This window comes from Colias philodice, chromosome 29 (assembly GCF_061535455.1).
Source record: "Colias philodice isolate Cphi_HAF_F1 chromosome 29, ilColPhil1 Martin Lab GWU primary, whole genome shotgun sequence".
Lineage (NCBI taxonomy): Eukaryota > Metazoa > Arthropoda > Insecta > Lepidoptera > Pieridae > Colias > Colias philodice.
The window spans coordinates 5,198,212-5,219,791 of record NC_143114.1 but is presented as its reverse complement, the minus strand read 5'-3'; the positions used below and the strand labels follow the sequence as shown (position 1 = coordinate 5,219,791).

Here is a 21,580-nt window from a genome sequence, read left to right as displayed (position 1 = left end):
CAAATATACAAACAAAATAATTTCCAATAGAAGGAAAATTTCTTCTTAGAATGAAATATTGTAAGATTCTAATGGTGATTAGTTTTTTTTTAATCGGAGAGAAGGATCAAATTTATAGAATTTAATTGGTGACAGGGAAAACAAATTGATAAAGAAAAAATTGTTCTTTTAGAAAAGCTTCAAATTGAAATAATCCAAAAATAAACCAGAACCAAAAACTTCTATTCATGCTCTATGTTTAAATATTTAAACCGCAACTTATAAAAGTTTGCGTTCCAAAAAATAAAAGTTTGAATTTTCAAATTTCGAATTCCGTAAGGTCGTTTCATACACACAGATATAAATAATTGTTACAAACGTACATGTATATGCAGCTGTAAGTTTGCATGTGTGCGTGTACTGCGGCTAAGATGTTTTGATCTTGGATTTAAACTTAACTAGCTGCTTGCCTATTTTTTTTGTTTTTCAAAATTTTATCAGTTATTTAACTGATTCCAGTGGAAGAATGGCTGTTGGAAATTTCTTTGAAAGTAAGCATGTTATCTTCGCTACATCAATTTTAAATTCTTTTCAAATATAATACACTAAATCTTTTTTTGCTCAACAACTTCATCGAGATTGTACCAATTTATATAAATACCCGCAATCAACTTTGACAGGCAACATTTCTTAAACGTAAACAAACGTAAATGGGAACGGTTAATCCAATCAACCACGAAGCGCTTGACATATTATGGTGTAAATCGCTTTTAAATACAGTCCACTTTGTAACATATTTGTTGAGGATTTCAGTTGTTTAAAAGGCAATTTTTCAATCCTTAGTTTAAAAGTTTAAACTCTCGTAAAGTATTACGACGTCACCTGTAAAATGTCTAAAGGAAATTGACACATTTTATATTTGTTTGTTTAATTCGGTTCACGATTGAAAAGCCCTAAATGTTTATAGTGATTAGTGACGGTATTCGGTAATTAGCTGTAACGTATTTTATTAAATACATTGTAAAGTCACAGATAATATAATACTATAGGGAAAGTTAAACCTAAAATATTATAAGTTCTAAAGTTTTAATGTTTCAACTGATATTTTTTCATAAAAGTATGAGTCGAATATTTGTTTATTAATCACGCTACTGAACTATACAGATAAAGCTTATAGATTTGATTATTTCAGAGACTACGAATACTAAGAATATTTTGATACATCTTAACTGTGTAACCAAATATTGAGTAAATCTATTATTTTTAATTCTGTAATTTTTTTTTCATAAATGAGATTTTATGTTTCGTTAGACAAATTTATGGATGTTTGTCAATAATTAGTCAACGCTCACAATACTGCGTGATCAAGCTAGTACACACAGAATGAAAGATAATAAAATAAAATATTGCGTAGTAAATAGATGGCCAAGAATAAACTCGACACCCCTACAGTGTTAAAATATTTTGGGCACCACATAATTTGCCGGGTTGTCCTGTTGTGGTTACGTAGTGGTTATACCCATCTTGTAACCACTAAACTAAATACTATTATTATAGTGAACATGTTTTTATTATGTCGAGAGTAGACTAAATACTAATCAAGTAATCATTTTATAATTAGTTAAACCGCTTATAAGTCAAGAACAGTTGAACACATTTTAATGTCTTTTGGTTTTTAGGATTTGTCTAAGTTACGATTAGGATTTAGGACACTAATAACTTTTGAAGATTTGTAAAATTTGTCCAAATGCGACATGTTTGTACTTAACTTGTCCATTTTGTCCATTTATTTATTTAAATAGCTCGTGTTCATAATATTTCAGCATTCGGCACTATCTGATGCCATACTAAGCTTTAGCTTGTGTTATGGAAACCAAATGGCTGACAAAGATACATATTATATAATTTTAAAATTATACTTATGTCGATAATTAATACCCAGACACAGAGTAAATATCGATTTTTATCACAATAATATTTGAAAAGGAAGTTGGATTAAAAAAACAGTTTAATATTACACGTTTATTTCTATGCGCAGTAGCCATTAAGATACAAAGTTCGCCATGACAGTTTTTACTTATATGAAAGAGTGAGAGAGAATACTTTTCTTTTTGTCTCATCAATTACATTGCCATCAAAGCACAGATAATGTTTCATCTTATTTAACACCCTACCTCAATGTAATAAATGGGACAACATAATAACATAATATATAACTACCATACTACCTTAAAACTAGTACACATCTAATACAATAATTATCAAATATTTATGCATAGCATTAAAGATACATGCTTATTACACAATACCACATTTTTCAACAAATTTTAACAACAACTCTTTTTTTAATGGCTTTGTATACATGTCCGCCACTTGTTCATTAGTAGATACATATTTTACATTTATTTTACCACGCAATATTAACTCTCTTATATAATGATGTTTTATATCTATATGTTTAAGTCTTTTTACATTATTAGTATTAGCTACCATAATGGCTGACTGATTGTCACATAATATTGTTACTGGAGACACATTAGAAATATTAAAATCATTAAGTATATTAATCAACCAACAAGCTTCACTTGATGCCATGCTCATTGCTACATACTCTGCCTCAGTAGAAGAAATGCTAACAGTACTTTGTCTTTTAGAGCACCAAGATATAAGGCAATTAGAAAATATAAAACAATAACCAGTTGTAGACTTTCTATCCCTAAGATCTCCCCCCCAATCAGCATCACAATAACCTAACAGCTCATCATCATTACATTTATACACAAGTTTATAATTTATTGTATGTTTAATGTATCGCAAAACCCTTTTTAAAGCTACTAATAAAGTTTCATTAGCACGGTCTTGGAATCTACTCAATATTGATAGTGCCACACATAGATCAGGTCGTGTGCCTGATACTGCATACATTAAACATCCAATAATCTGTCTACACAAATTTTCTGTATTTTTATCTGTTTTACATTCACTTTCCAATATTTTAGTATTAAAGTTTTGATCCATAGGTGTACTTATAGGTTTACTGTCGTACATATTAAATCTTTTCAAGACATTTTCTAGATAAGCTTTTTGACATAACTCTGTAACCCCAATATCTAAATTCTGTTTAATATTTATCCCCAAAAAATCTGAAACCGAACCCAAATTTTTCATCTTAAATTCCTTATTTAGCATTAACTTAAATTTACATACTTGACTCTCATCAGTTCCAAAGACAAGTAAATCATCAACATAAATTATAACATACAACTTTTGTTTATCATTACATTTTGAGTAAAGACAAGAATCACACTGAGATCTTTTAAAACCTTCTCTAATCATCACAGAGTTGAATTTTACATTCCAGTACTTTGGAGATTTCTTAAGTCCATACAGAGACCTATTTAACTTTACAATATTTTCACCATTGTTATATGCCCCTTCAGGTAATTTTAAATAAACATCTTCCTCTATATCACCATATAAAAATGCCCCTGTTACATCCATTTGTGAGACTGGTAAGTTAAGTTTTGTTGCTACTGCTAAAAATAATCTAAATGTTGACAATTTTGCTACAGGTGCATAAATGTCATTATAACTTAATACATCATTTTGCTCGAACCCTCTAGCTACTAACCTAGCTTTATATTGCAAAGAATTATTATTACTTTTAATCTTAAACACCCATTTACTATTAATAACTTTAGTATTATCAGGTAACTTACAAATATTCCATGTATTATTTTCCTTGAGAGTTTGTAGTTCTTTCTGAATTGCTTCCTTCCACTTACAAGAGTCCGGGCTACTCATGGCTTCTTCAAATGTTTTAGGCTCACCGTCAGACACCAAAGCGTTGTGACATTCATAAAACGCAGTTGGCTTCCTCACACGATTGGTTCGCTGTCTGGTTATTTCACTATCACTTGGTCCACTCGAGTCCCCACTTTCACTTGGTTCATACAAACTTCCCTCACTTTCTGTATCACTATTTGTTTCTTGATAAGTATCCTCTAGATTATTATTCAAACATTTTTCTTCATTTGGTTTTTGTATTTCACTGGCTGGTAACTGTGCAGGCAAAAGATTGTATAAGCTGCTGTCATCAAATTCTCCTGTATCACTCTGATTACTTTCAAGAAAAACAATATCTCTTCTTATTACAATAGTATCACTACAAGGAAAATACACTCTATATCCCTTTGTAGTTTCTCCATATCCCACCAGTAGACCTTTCTCTCCCTTTGGGTCCCACTTCTTCCTCTGTACTTTTGGGGTGTGGACAAAAACTGTAGTACCAAATATTTTTAGGTTATTTATATCATCATCAATTTGTATAAAAGCGGCAGTCCAACACATACATATTGCCACTTCGCTGTGCAACTGCTACAATCTCATTGTACTTGTTGTAAAATTGACATTTGTTCTGGTTTGTTATTATGACATAACCTCTACTTGTGACACGAGTAACAGATAACAGGTTCATTTTTAACTCGGGAACATAAAGAACATTGTCTATGGTTGTGTGAATCCATTCATTGCCGTTCCATACTTCAAGCACCACCTGCCCGCATCCTTCAACACTAATCTGATTTCCATTACCGACAGTCACCAACTTATTTGTTACATTTGAATATGATGAAAAAAGTTTATGATCACAGCACATATGTTCACTTGCACCGGAGTCTACTAGCCACTGGGTTTTGTGGAAATTATCGCTGATTGCACTTTCTACAACAAATGCATTGTTTTCTTTTTGATTCTTGAAACGACACTGACTTTTAACATGTCCAACTTTTTTACAATAATAACACCTCTGCTCAAATCGACCCTCATTGCGGTTATTATTATTATGATGATTATTGTGAGGACTTGCACCTTTTTTATATCTGCATTCACTTTGATAGTGCCCAACTTTATGACATTTAAAGCACTTCACCAATTTCTTCTTCGCAACAAATGCAGCAGAAGATGAATGTGCAGTTTCACTGCCACTTTTATCCTTTATCCTTTCTTCTTCTATGAGTAATCTGGCTACTAAATTATCGTAGGTCTGCTTGTCGTCAGCTGCAGATTCCCATGCAGATACAAAATGTTTGTACTGGTCTGGCAATGACATTAAAACTTTTGTTATTACGAGCTTATCGGATATTGTTTCACCATGGTGTTTTAATTGATTTTGCATTTCTTGAATCTTTGATAAAAAGGTAGACATTTCCATACCATCTTCATACTTGAATTGAAAAAATCTTTGTTGAATAATATGGATGCTTGTCTCTGATTTTTGTTCATATACACTTAGAAGTTTTCTCCACATCTCAGCCGAGGTTTCACATGATAAAATATGTACCATGACATCTTCTGACATCCGTGTAACCAGTATTGTCTGGGCTTTTGCATCGGAAGTTATCCACTTAGTACGGTCGGCAACATTTTCGGGTTTTATTGTAGTGCCGTTCACTATGTCAAACAAGCCCTGGCCTCGCAGCAAGACCGAAGTTTGAAAGCGCCATATATTCCAATTCTTGGAGCCTTCCAATTTTATTGCTCCCTGTCCGTGTAATAATGAATCCATTGTATCTGACCGATTCCTCTTCTCCTTGCCTCGTTCCAACCGACGAGTTATTTCCTTCCTGACAATTCAAGCACGTGGTCGCGACGCCGCACGTGCTATTTTATTCACGTTGATGCTTTTGCCAGTATTACTTCTTGCGTTTACTTTAATCCAATCTGATTACGAGTCTGGGCCCATAACCAAAAGGAAGTTGGATTAAAAAAAACAGTTTAATATTACACGTTTATTTCTATGCGCAGTAGCCATTAAGATACAAAGTTCGCCATGACAGTTTTTACTTATATGAAAGAGTGAGAGAGAATACTTTTCTTTTTGTCTCATCAATTACATTGCCATCAAAGCACAGATAATGTTTCATCTTATTTAACAATTTGCTCTGGGTTGGAATCGAACACACGACCTCTGGCTTGGAAGCATAACCAACTAAGCTAACTAGTCGGTCAGTTTCTATTATACATATATTAATTTGATTTAAGTTGAATATTTACCTATCGTTACCACTCTCGGTTAAGTTTTAAACTTTGGTTTAATATAATTATTATTCTATACTAATATTATAAAGAGGGGTTTGTTTGTTTGCTTGAACGCGCATAAGCTCAGGAACCACCGGCCCGATTTGAAAAATCACGCTAAACCTAAAGAAGCTGAGATGGGGTTTAAACCGCACAACACAGTTAGTAAATAAATCATATAGGTAACAAGTAAAAACATTAAAAATTAATAATGTAACTATTGTAGAAAATACACACATATTAATTATTAGTGCAATTCAAAGTCAACTTACTGATAATGAAATTTATTTACTTAAATAATCGTGAATATTACTCGTTATATAATTAATATAATAGCAAAGTAATAATTATTAATTACAGATTGTTCTACGCTAATTAATTAATTAGGTATTGTATTCCTTTTTTAATAATATTTCAGAAAAAATAACAATAATTTTGCAAATATGACGCTCTAGTTTTCTTAGAATTGGCGAATCATTCTAAGAATTATTTCTTTACAGACTCGAGATCGAATGAAGTTGGTTCCATTTAAGATACGATGAATAAAAACTAAATGATTGAAGTGCATATATTATTATAAGTTTTATTTAACCTCAAGTGCATAAAATAATATTATTAGATTTATTTAACGAGGAATACGACTCTAATGTGGAATTCATGAATTAAAATCAATGTCATTTGATTAAAGACCTCTTGAAGTAGCAACGAAGAGAAATATCATGAGAATCATATCATTGCTTCGTCCTGAAAACATTACAAGTAACATATCGTTATTACTTTTTAATTTTATTATGAAAAACGGTGAAAGTATTTTTAAAATCGGTCCAGTAGTTTCCGAGATTCGAGCGAGCGCGTTCAAACAAACAAACTATATAAACGATAAATATAATACGTGCAATTAATTTGACCCAATCCTTACAATATCCACTATCAATTTAATACATAAACATAATTGACAAACGAATTTTCATCAATGCGGTCAACATTCTCGTCAAACTAGACGCACCTCATTTGAGCAACGATCGCGACTGCTCAATCCACGTACATTATCTAGCTCACTTGATCACGCACACATACGCGGTTTTATTGTCTTCACGTGTTGTGGCTGTGTGCGTGAGTTCAACACGCTTGCATGACGCATCTAGAGAAGGTGGAAAATGAATTCTTGTTTTTTTTTTCTTTTTGTGTTTTGTAGGTTGCCAGTTACAATAGTGTTTTTTTAGAAATTTGTATCGAATGTGAGGTTTGTATTGAATTTGTGGTTGAGTTTGAAATAGGATCGTTCGTAGATTGTGTTGAAGACGCAAAATTTTCTGAGCAATAAGACTTAAGATCTTATAAGAATAACTTAACTGGCACATTTGAACTTTTATTTTAAATTTGAAGTCATAAATATATTTTTAATATTATTCAATATATTATATTATTTATTATTTAATATTAATTACATATTCAATATTTATATTATGTATGTAGTTACTGCATTTAAAAACCTGTTTATTAATGAAAATTACAAAGATTAATATTACAAGTTAGAACTCTAATCTTCATATTATTAAAATTATAATTTAGGGAACATAAGCCACTCAAATGTATATTGTACAATTGTTCATCATGTTAAACAATTAAAATTTATATTTTATCCAAACAAAATATTTTTTGTTAACATAAAACATAATTTTAAATGAGTTTATGTAAGAAAACGATAAAGATTAAAATTCACTAACATCCTCCTGAATTTACTACTCATAATAAGTTGTGGCTGTGTGCGTGGAATTGTACTTGAATGTGTGAGTGAATGATGCCTCGCTTACATCGCTGTGTAATAAAGGTAGGATAGTAGTTTTGTAGGAAAATGAATTGTTTTTATTTACTTATAAAATAGTATTTAAGATTTTTAGTATCTTAAATGTGTATTAATGTTTGATTATATTTGTATGATTAGTTAATTTATTGACGATTTTCAACACATTAGTTTCCTACGTTTGGGAAAGTTGCTATTACATTTGCATTTTAAACATTTAGGAATAAAAAAGTATTGAGTTTGAATACAATATTAAGTATTTAGCACAAAATTATTTACATGCATCCTAAAAATAATTAATCTTTAAAATCCTAAACCTTTCCGAGGAAATATTGAAAATGAAGTCATGATAGCTACTTTTACTATGCACTCATTCTCACAATCACATTCTGTTATAAATTTTTTTTATTAATATTTAATATTTTGTTATTTATTCAAAATACTAGACGATTTTCTCGCGTACTAATTACTATCCATGTAAAAAGTACAGTCGGAATAACTATTTTTTTCATGAAATACTTACAAATATTGCTTCACTGATAGTGAATAACATTCACGATAATGTTAGTATGAAAAATAGTACAAAGTGAGCTATAATTTCAATGCAACTCTTCCAAAAACCACGAACAACAAGTAAGTTCTCTACTAAAGAATAGTAAACAAATGCAACAAAAACTTCAGTCGAGTACTAGCCTCATTTCAAACGCGCACTCGCTGATAGCTCCTTATCTCATCTACTACTACGTCAACAGACTGACGTCATCCCGTTCCCGCGCACGGTGACATACATAAGTGTGTCTCGCTCGCACGCCGGTCGCGCCGTCCCGCTCGCTCTAATGAATTAAATCAACAACCTCTTGCTTGCTCGATCATCAGTGTTCGATGTTTGAATTATTTCGAATTTTTACTTTTTCGAATCCTAGTGATGTAACGGAATGTTACGATTTTTGGATTTGTCGATTATTTGTAATTAATATTTTGTAGGTACATGTATGTCATTGTGTTTTTTATTTTCAATATTTTTTGAGTACAATATTGTTTAAAAAAATTACCAATTTGCATATACATATTAGCATTTCAATTGTTATTATAAAAATTTAAAAAAAATTGTATTTATAAGTTATTCACTGTTTTAGATTCCAAATTGACTCTATTTTATTCGCAAATCATACTAAGATTTATATCAACAATAAAACGAATTAAACACCAACAACCTTAAACACGTTTTTATACCAGAGACAACAGAAACATCGAAACAGGAAACGAAACAAAATTAGTCAAACGCTCACTTCCGGGTTGTCAATGGCAACGACGAATGTATTGTCTAAGATTTGTATGTTGCGTATTTTTATTAATATTCATAAGATTCTAAGCATAAGATATTCATTACATATTACTAGCCGTAATATTTGAGTTAAATATCAAGAAATAAACGATCGATTTAACAATTTCATTCAACCAAAGATTATTAAAATATGTTCAGCCGTTTATGCCAGTTATACATAACTAGTTGTGCCCCGCGGCTTTACCCGCAATGATCTGCTCCTGTTGTTCTTAGCGTTATATCGTTTATTTAGCACCGAAAGAATTTTTCAAAACGGACCAGTAGTTCCTAAGATTAGCGCGTTCAATCAAACAAACTCTTCAGTGTTATAATATTAGTATAGATATAATATGAGCAGTGCTATAGTGTAAATTCCAGTGTTAAGTATTATAGTTTTAGGTCAAAAACCCAGTGAATGTGAAGTGCACCATTTTACAAGTATTGCGGTACACTTAACGGTACAAACTAACGCTACCGTGTTTTGGTGTAACTACCAGAAGTTACGATTCACAAATATATATATTTGAAATTGGGAAAAAATTGGGAAGTTTAAAAAATGTGATGGTAAAATATTTGCTTGGATGTATGTGGAAAATGCTTCATTTTGATACCCCACTCGGTGGGGTTCCGGTTATCAGTATACTTACTTAATATTATAAAGCTGAAGAGTTTGTTTGTTTGTTTGAAGGCGCTTATCTCAGGAACTACTGGTCCGATTTGAAAAATTCTTTCGGTGTTAGATAGCCCATTTATCGTGGAAGTGGAATATATATATCATTACGCTAAGAATAAAAATGCTTAAAAAATATCAAAAGTAAGTCGGGATCCTAACTTCTTTTGTCGTACCTTCGCTGACCTCTTGGTCACCATTACAAAAAATATCAAATAAATATGCCTGTTATTATTTTCAATTACAAAAATAACATGCCGTGCAATCAGTCGTTGATGCGTCAACTGAAGACAGCTTTCACTAACTTTCTATTCAACAATACTCTATCCATCACGATGTTTTGCGAAAAAGTAATAAAGATAAACTTGAAACAATATTTTTAGCAAGAAACTAAAGATGTAGTCATATTGTCAGAACTCGACCTAATTTTTAAGGGACCACGTGAGAGACCACATGATGAGAGGCACTGGCTTTCAAATTAAAAAGAGTCGTCAAAATCGGTTTACCCAGTTGAAAGCTCAGAGGTAACAAAGCCAAAATGTACAGTCGAATTGAGAACCTCTTTTTTTTAAGTCGGACGTAACAGACAAAAAAAATGTACTTAATTCTGAATTTCGTTCGGCTTTAATATCGGAATATGTTTTTGTAATTTATTTCAGATGTTTTTATAGTTTTCAAACCGGAAACGACTACTTTTTATACAAGAAAAAATTGTGTGAATATGGGCATGAATACGGACTTATTAATACACATACTAAGTCTATTCTTTAAAGAAATGCTTATAATTTGTCAATTTTCGTAACGCAAAGCCTAAAGTTTATACGGAAATGCAAAAACTTATAGATGCAAAATAACAATCACGATACTAGGTGAAGAACACAATATACTAAAACAATAAGCTAAGAATGATCGGAATCTTTCCGAGAAACGTAAAGTATGCCAGCTATGCAATATACGATAGCGAATATCAAGAACACTGCTTTCTTAGCACGTTTCTTTGGTTTTTAATTGTTTTTTATCGTAATTAATAATATATTTATTATTAAATAATTATCACGACATAGTATAGTATTAATTATAAAACAAAGTCGCTTTCTCTGTCCCTATGTCCTTTTGTATGCTTAAATCTTCAAAACTATGCAACGGATTTTGATGCGGTTTTTTTAATAGATAGAAGAGTGATTCAAGAGGAAGGTTGTATGTAGTATATAATTTATTAGGTTTTAGACAAAGCGGGCGAAGCCGCGGGCGGTATGCTAGTTATCAATAAATATTAAGATAGTTGTGCCTCTGGCTTTATTCGGGCTAGAGTTGGTGTTGTGGTTTTTCCCGCGTCCTAAAATTGTTAAATAGGAATAAAAAGTTTGTACCTATTGTTTCTCTGTAACCTCATCTATCTTTTAGTGAAAGCCGTATCGAAATCGGTTCATTTGTTGCGGAGATTAGCCTTCATAATCAGAGATACAGTGTCTTCGTGTTTTATTATCGTCTAAATAAATAATGTTCAGAAAATTCAATTATTTTTAAATCTTAGATCAACTTCTTATCTGAGAAGGAAGTTGTAGAGGTAACCTTGCTTTTAAGTTTTCTGTTTTAGAACAGAATATAAGAATGATTCACAAACATTCCTTTAGAAGTTTATAATTTTGGTACTCAATAAATTATTATGTATTTTAATTTTTAACCAATGTCTGGTATTCCTAGACTAAAGTGATTCGTCTCTAACTTTAATATTGTAAAAAAATCGCATCTCGCTGCCTGTCCATATTATAATATATGCTTAAACTCAAACCCAAACATTTATTTATTCAATTGGACTTCTTCTAGAAGCACTTTTGAATCGTCATTACATATTTTTAACATTAATTACCAACGATTCGGAAAGCAGTATCTATGGAGAAGAACCGGCAAGAAACTCCGAAGTTGCTCTTAGATCGAATTGAATGCGGTTTATACGAATTGATAGATTTCGTGGGGAAGATTTTAAATGTATATTTTTTTTTCAGTTTTTGATACAGTGGGTGAAGCCGCGGGTGTAAAACTAGTTAAAAGAGTTAATTTGTCACCTTACTTATAGAAACTAGACATTTAAAGGAACTTCTAGCTGTCCCGACGAACGTCGTACTGCTTTATTATTATCACTTAGTGGTATGAAAAAATATCGTTTTCTCAGACCTACAAAATTTCATGAGCATCGGTCCAGCTGTTTCAGAGGAGTTTATCTTCAAACACCGCGATACTAGAATTTTAATTTTTATACATAAGATTTAGTTAAGTGCATAGTAATCACTAATCATAATGCCAACGATAGGCCAGTCAAAACATTATAAATCATAAACGCCATTACCGGTTTTCGGTGATGTGACTGACCACTACAACCGGTTTTTCTTGTTCAAAATGACATAACGTTTACGATTCATACGTAAAGTGAATAGTAATCCAGCTAATATGTATAATAAATGCGAAAGTTTGTGAGGATGGATGTGTGTATGGTTGTTACTGGAGCAAATTACGCGACGGATTTTGATGAAATTTTGAAGTAATATTCATCACGGGGTAGGTGCATTTACATCAAACGAACATCGAGCTAGCGCAAGAGCATTCTTTCGTGATCTTTTAGTGTAAAACGAAAACTCGTATTCAATGTGGTTCAGCCTTTAGTTTCTGTGATCTGTGTTGTTCAGTATTAGAGCATTGCATAGAATATTTTCGAACGCACTAAGAACAACGAAAGAATGTTCTACATTAAGGGCCGATTTTTCAATGCTTGGATAAAACTTATTCGTCGAATAATGTATAAAACTACCGTTTTAAAAACGTATTCTAATTGCCCGCTCGTTTTATGTAAATGCACTGTCAGAATAACTCAGAAGTACTTGATTTTGCCGGTTTCTCTGCGGGTAAAACCGCGGGGCACAGTTAGTTAAATAATAACAAGTAAATTAAATGCGCAATTAACTTTAAATTCAACTTCACTTGCTGATAAGGCTTATCTATGTCATTGTAAAAGAAATTTTGTCGGTTCTTATTTTAATACACATTATCTTGTATTCGGTACATATTGAATGTTTTATATGACAACTTTCTGCCCGCGGCTTCGCCTGAATTTTTTTCTCTTTATACATTTCATTAATTTTCATGTAGATAGTGCATTTATATGATTCTGATAATAAATTATAGCCTTTAAAATTTATTCCAAATCTTGTCACAAAGTTTATTCTTAAATCTTGTTTTAGAAATGACTAGCTTTCCGCCCGCGGCTTCGCCCGCTTTGTCTAAAACTTAATAAATTATATACTAAAACCTTCCTCTTGATTCACTCTATCTATTACAAAAAACCGCATCAAAATCCATTGCGTAGTTTTAAAGATTTAAGCATACATAGGGACAGAAAAAATCGACTTTGTTTTATAGTACTTTATAGTGATTCTTTACATAACTACTTTGCGCCTTACGATCATAATAGCATTTTGTGAATGTAACGAACTTGTTACGAATTGCAATTATTAGTTGTTGATTGAAAAATCAATCACATAATGAAGTAAGAATTGGCGCAATCCGACAGAATCCGATGTTAACCGAACGTCAATCATACTGGTCTAATTATTATATAAAACCTTTTTACATCATCGATCTAATGCGAATTTAGTGCCTTCGAGTGACTGGTACTTGGTAAAAATTGTAAAGAGTTAGTATGCGACCTCTTAAAAGCTCGACTATTATTCCTTTTCAATCATTTAAATTACATTAATTTACATAATAATTTAAGTCTGAAAAACTACTTTTATAGGAATGCGTTACGAACGCTTCGATAAAAAAAGAAAAGATAAAAGTTCGATACGAAATGCATGCATGAAAAAGTAAATGAGTCAAATTTTCCCGCCACCGGCGCGCCAGGCGCGCGTAACGTCATCAGTGACAGCTGTCAAAGCGCGCGTTGTCGTCTATACTGATTGACAGATTATCTAGTCGGGCTTCGATTTCGCGTCCCCCGCGCACGTGTAAGCACTGTTTACCGGCTGAAGTCATTGACACGACATGACATACATTCGGCTGGTGGCCATACGCTAATGCGGGCGCACGGCTTTTCGCGACTGCATAGTATAACCCTTATCAGTATCGTCTGCTCCAGCGATAACCGGTGTCTCCTTGGCTCCCATAGATTTCCGCTTTTTCGCGTTAGCAACAAGTTTGTGCCGACAGCAGCGAGTGTAAATGTGTTAAATCATTTGTATCGATCGTGTTCGAGTTGTGTGCAATTTTCTCTCAGTGAATTTTCCGACGTGCATTGTGTTGTTAACCTACTTTAAATCGTAAGGTTTCGTAATTAAAGCGGGCGAATTTAGACGCATTTGACGAAGAATTTTTTTGTGAATGGAACTAAATTTTTCCCGCGCGTTCCAATGTTCCATTTTCGAACGCGGATGACGTTTATCGATTTATTTTTGTGTGCCGAACGTCACTACGACGGGTAATGCTAAATCATCCCTTAGTTAATCGAAATTCATAAAAAATAAAAGTCCGTCCTTGCGACGCGTCGCATAAAATTTATGACGTGGAAGAGATTACTTTATTTACATTGTATTTACAATTCTAATAAGATTCTTATCAACAGCTGTAACAATAGTATACGTGTGAAAGTTCAAATATAATTGATTTATGGACAAAATTGACGCGTTTTCACGGACACATCTCCGCTAGTTATTTATAACACACTGTTTGATTTGTGTACCACGTCGTAGCTTACCTACATACCTATGTTCATAGCGGAATGTATATTATATACTGCACTAGGTGCGCGTGTGTACGCCGCGGCGGGTGTATGTGTGCGTGCAGTAATGAGCGCTCTATGTGCTAAGAAACAGTAAAAAGTATGGTGCGAGAGCGGAGCGGCAACGTCGCGCGCCGAGGCCGCGCCGCGCCGCGCCGGTGAAAACAATGCTCTTATATTATCTATTTTTTACGGGCATCTTTACAAGTTTGTATTGCGAGTTCACATTTTACATACTAACATAATTTTACAATAACCTTGAAGGGGATTTGTAATAAAAGATGGTTAAATTTTAATATTTTACTAATATGTAATTCGTACTTATTTAAATTTGAATTGAATATTTTTTCTAAAACCAAACGTTAATTATATTTTAACAAAATTCTGATTCTATTCATTAGATCATTATCTTATTTGATAAAACCACGAAACTTCCTAAAACCGAGCAATAACAAACTTACACGAAAATAACCGGGAGAAAAAATACGATGTTGAATTGTTGACCTTTCCGAACGCAGTTCTATCGCCAGCTGACGCGACGTTGCCGCGTTTCACGTGTACTCGACTATCTAAGAGCTTATCGCCTCTACCGCGTTGGAATAGAGGCTACAATCCCTTATCACAGTCAAGTATATAAGTGATTTAGGACGTTCTTCACGGTAAAATGGTGCTTCCCGCGCGAAAAATTCGAAATTTTATCAGTCGCCTTCGTACATTTTGCGGGCACGCGTGACTCATCGACGGGATTATTTTATTTTGCGTAATTAATTTAAATAAAATTCGCTTGTTATCGAGAAAATTGTGCATAAATTGAACGCGAACCGTCAATTTTCAGAATTCCAGTTATGGTCGCGGAAACGTTTGTGCAATATCAGTGTCCAAAGTTATTTATTAGTTAAATTTTAAGTTGTTTGTTGTTGTTAATTCGTTGTTTACTAATTGTAAATAGTGTTAGTGCCAAAGTGCGATAAAAATATTTTTGTGTATATCAACGCCACGTGCGTAAACTATTTAAAACTATTTTTGACAAAAAATCGTGCGGTGTCAAAGTTTTGGGACTATTGAGTTCCAGGCGACAAGAACGTATAAAAGTCTAACAAATTTGATTCTCATGTGAAACAGTAAATCTAGAGGTGAACATTGTGAAAGCTAGTGTTTTAGAAGTGTCAAATACCAGGAAGTTATAAGCGCTAGAAGGTTTCACTAACGCATACTAACTGTATTGACGTGAAAGCCAGCGCTGTCCTATCGGATACCAAGCAGCCATAACGCCAGATTTCACCAACGGATAGTATAGAATACTGGTGAAAAGCCCAACGTACTTCCATCGAGTAATAGAATACTGGTGTGACTTCTAGTACCAGGCGCTCATAACGTTAGAAAAGTCGGCTGTAAAGCTCACTTTCAGTACTAGACGTACATAAACCAAAATTTCACCAACGGATAGAATAGAATACTACTACGAGCGCGAGTACCAGGCGCCCATAGCGCGACAGCAGCTCGCCCCGGAGGCATGGCGCGGTGACAAAGTGGCCTACATGCCGGTGGCGCTGGGCTCGCTCGGCGGCGAGGGCGAGTACCGCGAGTACCACCACCTCTCGCCGCACCCGCTGCCGCAAGTGCAGTACCATGAGTACGCGCCGCCGCCGCCGATGTACCACCCGGTGCCAGATCCTTATTTTAGGTATACATTAGTCTTAAAATTAGGGTCAAATTAGAAAGAAGAAAGATAAACTCCAAGGTGTGTTAACTCTAAGCTATGTTGAATCTAAAAAGTTCAAAACCAAAGAAAAATAACCTAGATTTAAGCAAGGTTGGCTACACCGTGCCATGCTCTAGTTTATGATCCCATGCGAGATCCGATAAAAAAGTTTAGAATTTATGTTTTAAGGTAATATCCGATCCGATTCGATCTTTGCATGCACTGTCAAATACATGAATGGTAGGTTCATTCTCTGAAAGTATCATATTCTCATACCCTAGCTTAGTAATCCATAGTCGGGTATAGGCCTCCTAATGTTTTTTCCATTCTTTGCAGTCTTTGGCCAGACGCATCTAATATTTACACGCTGTTTTAGAGATATCGTCGAACCACGGTGTTTTCGGTTTGCCTGGCTTACGTCGACCACTCCATGGTCTCCATTCCGCTACTTTCAACGCCCATCGCTACAATTATTCCTTAACATGATGACGGATTTTCAAAACTACACAAATTATATCCGCTAATGGCCCATTTTCGGCTTCATTTTCTTGGACTAGAGTCTTTCTCAAATTGTGGAGTGCCCAAAGAATAATGGTCCAAATAAATAAATCAAACCAGACAATACTTCTAGACATTTACGTCCGATAATCTCGACTTCTTACGCTTTCCAGACTTTCTTCTAAGCGTCTATAATACTGTAGTTAATTCGGTTACCATATAATTTGATTAACTCCCTAACCGCAAGACGCTATCGACGTTTGTATATCTGTTTGTATGTCTGTGCCTTCGAAGCTCCGAAACTGGTTTATTCATTATTGAGATGGTTCATTTATTCATGTTATAAACTTTCGTGATCAAAATAAACTAACCTCTTGCCAGCGGCTTCGTCCGCGTTGATCCAAGAAAATAAAAACACGGGTTGCACTCCGGGAGTGCCGGCAGAAGTGAAAACTTGATTATTAACGTTCAGCATGTTAGATATTTTGCAATCCCTCTTACGCATGGAATATAAGGGCTAAAAAAAAACTGTCTTACGCTTTTTCGATCAGGCCACGTGTCCTGACGCGAGTTTAAGATTTTATACCCAACGCCGCTAAAGAAGTTTTCACTTCAAAAAGCCTATGTCACTCCTGAATAGTGTAGCTTTCTGTTTGTAAAAGAATTTTTATGATCGGATCAGTATTTCCGAAGATTACCCCATTCAGACATACGAAACTCGACATTTTTATAATATTAGTAACTAGTTTAAAACAGTCAAAGTTATTCATCATATGTAGTATTTTAATGTAAATTTTAATTCGTTAATTGTTTAATTATAAACTTTTTTAATCAATATTTTTAATGGCTTCATTGTTTCTATTTCTCTTGAGACCAAATAAGAAACTAAAATGATTAAATAAATTTTATAGCTTCGGGTCTAAGTTTTTGAATGATTTCGTCAAAATTTGATCAAGTAGTAATAAATCATTTTTTTTAATAAATTTTATAATTAAGATTGTTGCTTCAATATTCTTATAATATACAAGTCAGGTGTGTTAAAGTGAACAATGTCACGCAGAAACGGCTGAACAATATTTGATAAAATTTCATACTTGTATCGAATTGATGGATTGTATGAAATTTACCACATTATATTCTGAGCGAATCCGGATGAAATGCTAGTTTTAATTGACTATGTATGTTCATTGGCTATCTGGAGAAGCCACACACCTCTAAGGTTATCAATTCATTGTATAGTAATTTATTTTATTGGCTTCGCTTGTTATTAAGTAGACAAATACATTACATATTTGAGTAACACACTAGGTACATACTTAGTTGAAGTTATGGACATCTATCCTACTAATATTATAAACTAGCTTTCTACCCGCGGCTTCGCTCGCGCAGTCAAAGAAAAACCCGTGGGATTTCCGGGATAAAACCTATCCTATGTCCTTTCTCGGGTATCAAAATATATCTCTATACCAAATTTCATGCAAATTGGTTCAGTAGTTAAGGCGTTATTGAGTAACAGACAGACAGACAGAGTTACTTTCGCATTTATAATATTAGTATGGATTGGTTGGGCATTGGTCCGCTTCTTAGCGAGATGATATAATATAACCTTCCTCGATAAATGGCCTATCTAACACCGAAATAATTTTTCAAATCGGACCAGTAGTTCCCGCGATTAGCGCGTTCAAACAAACAAACAAACTCTTCAACTTTATAATATTAGATGGATAATACATATAGTTTAAAAAACACGCTATAAAAAGATAAACTCATGAAATTATTGTATAGTTACCGGTCCTTGATAAGTGTACGAAGTTTGGATTACATCTGTCGGTTTAAAGTGGGTCTAAATCGAGTCTAAAGGAGTCGGTTAGATAACATACAGGTGAAGCTAATTTATTATTTTATTTATTACTAGGTTTTCGCCCGCGGCTTCGCCCGCGCAGTCAAAGAAAAACCCGCATAGTTCCCGTTCCCGTGGGATTTTCGGGATTGCGTCATTTTCCCGGGATAAAAAGTAGCCTATGTCCTTTCTCGGGTATCAAAATATCTCCATACTAAATTTCATGCAAATTGGTTCAGAAGTTTAGGCGTGATTGAGTAACAGACAGACAGACAGAGTTACTTTCGCATTTATAATATTAGTATGGATTATTATTTATTTATTCATTATCTGTCCTTTATAGAATCGTAAACTATGCATTTGATCATATGATGATCTTCAGCAAAGTGAAAACATGAGCCCACAAAAGTGTGTCTGAGTTGGTATGACTTACCTTTGACAGTGTAGTGTAAAGCCGGTTACTCACGTACCTGCAGCAGGGGCGATATTGGAATTGCACCATTAATTGACTCCTTAATAGTGATGTGTATAGGCAAGCAGGGGCTGTTCTCTAAATTGCCCCTAGAAGGTGTGTAGCCAGTTTAGGAATCGAACTGACAACCTCTGAAGTAATAGACAAGGTAACTAATCACTGTACCATTGGGAGTTTTAATATTTCTCATAATAATAATGTCTTAGAAACGTGTCCCTGAATAAGTCTAAAATTCTTATTCTGCGAATTTGTAAGACTTCGAAAAGTTTGTTTTAGCAAGGAATGTTTCGAATGTTAAGACAATAAAAATTTATAAGAATTAAAACGTTTCGATACCTTAAAAGTATATGTAGGTCTTTTTTTTTATTTATTTTTTTTGCAAAATAGGTTGAAGTTTCTAAGTTGTTACGATTTTGTTATGTTTTAGTTTTATCTGTGTATTTACATCAAAGGAACATAGAATTTGTGTATGTATATGATAATGTAAGCTGCATATATGTAGGTATAGTATAGTATATATATAATAAAATATTATTCTGGCACTTTTATTTATTTTGCACCACCATGTTATTGACTCATCTATTTTCCTCGTCTTTTCTGGGTTGCCTGGTAGAGATCGCTGCCAGCGATAAGGCCGCCTACTGTACATTGCTATATTATATTTTTAAGTTTGTAAAATGTATTCTATAAGGTGTACAATAAAGTATTTTTCATTCATTTCATTCATTCATTCAAGTTAGAACTAGAGCTAGAGCAAGAGCATTCTTTCGTGATCTTTTAGTGTAAACGAAAACTCGTATTCAGTGGTGTTCAGTATCAGAACATTGCATATAATTTTTTCTGACGCACTAAAGAACAAAGAATTACATTCTGTAGTAAGTTTAAACGATAAAATAAAATAGGGATTTTTGGCGCGAAATTGCCTTCTGTGCTTTCTTTGAACCTTTTTAAGTTATAAGTGGTTATAATCTATACTAATATTATAGAGCTGAAGAGTGTTTTTTCGAACGCGCTAATCTCAGGAATTACTGTGTGTTAGATAGCCAATTTATCGAGGAAGGCTATAAGGCCATATAGATAATATAGGCTATAGGATATATTATAATATCATCACGCTAAGACCAATAAGAGCGTAAAACCGCGGGGCATAACTAGTAAAACATAATATACAATGTATTAAATCAAATATTCTCGGTACTCGTTCTAAAAATTAATATAAACATTCATACGTTCGCGGAATTAGATTTAAGAATAACTGTGTCATATAAACAATTTTATTTATAATTATAACTAGCTTACAGACGCGACTTTGCGTAGTTTTTAAAAATTAAAAATATACTATTCTCTTTCTCACTTATTCTATTTCACAAAACAAATCCTATCCAAAGATTGCCTGGCAGAGACTGCTTGTAAGCGATAAGGCCGCCTATTTAACATGTAACTATATTATGTTTGTAAATTGTATTGTAGACGTACATATTATAGGTACTATTTTTTTTGTATACAAAAACTAAAAATGAATGCTAAAATAAGGATTTATACTTTAATATACCTAGTAATATCGTATTTGTTTTTTCTACGGTTCCGTCTAACTTAATATAAACAATAATTAAAATACGTTCAGCATTTCAATCGATCGTATTTATACAGCTTTGAAAAATATGTGTTATTAATTTGTTTTTTCTCAATTTCAGGAGGCACGCGCCGTATTTCGGCCAACCAGATTACAGAGTATATGAGCTCAATAAAAGACTACAACAGAGGACAGAGGTAATATATATACTAATACTAGCGGTCCGCCCCGGCTTCGCCCGTGGTACCTACATGTTTAAACTATCCTATCTCTCAAGTTGGATCGAACTGCACATGGTGTGCGAATTTTATTATAATCGGTTAAGTGGTTTAGGAGTCCATTGAGGACAAACATTGTGACACGAGATTTATATAATATATTAAGATTATAAAGCCCAATGGTATTACCACAGAACAATTTAAACTCAGTCTAACTTGAAACCAAAGTTCTGTCACTTTATAGTTGTCTATGTGAAATACGACAAAACCAGATTAAAGAGAACCCGCGCTTAAAGATAAACCCTGTCTAAAGATTTTGTGGTAAGACTGCAAGAGTTTGTTTCTTTGAACGCTTTAATCTCAGGAACTACTGGTCCTATTTGAAAAATTCTTTCGGTGTTAGATAGCCCATATATCGAGGAAGGCTATAGTCTATATATCATCACGCTTAGACCAATAGGAGCAGAGCAACGCGGGTAAAACCGCGGAGCGTAGCTAGTGTATTAAAAAACACATAAAGAAGTGATTGAAGATTTTTTTGTAATGCTTTCGTTGCTAAATTAATAACACTTTATAATTAATTAATACAGTATAAAATTGAATATGTATATTAAAAAAAACTGATTTTTTATGTGATTTACATAATTATTA

At 33.4% G+C, this 21,580-nt stretch overlaps 1 protein-coding gene across 11 annotated transcripts in view; it reads left to right on the top strand.

The window, feature by feature from the left end:
* LOC149475973 (LIM domain-binding protein 2-like) overlaps positions 1-21,580 on the top strand; it is a 54,099-nt gene that overhangs the window by 25,346 nt on the left and 7,173 nt on the right. For 2 of the 11 annotated variants that reach the window (XM_089713045.1, XM_089713046.1), the window contains exon 3: positions 20,833-20,908. In XM_089713045.1, the coding sequence (XP_089569171.1) occupies positions 20,833-20,908 (76 nt within the window). The other 9 variants (XM_089713053.1, XM_089713051.1, XM_089713050.1 and 6 more) reach the window with 9 other exon arrangements.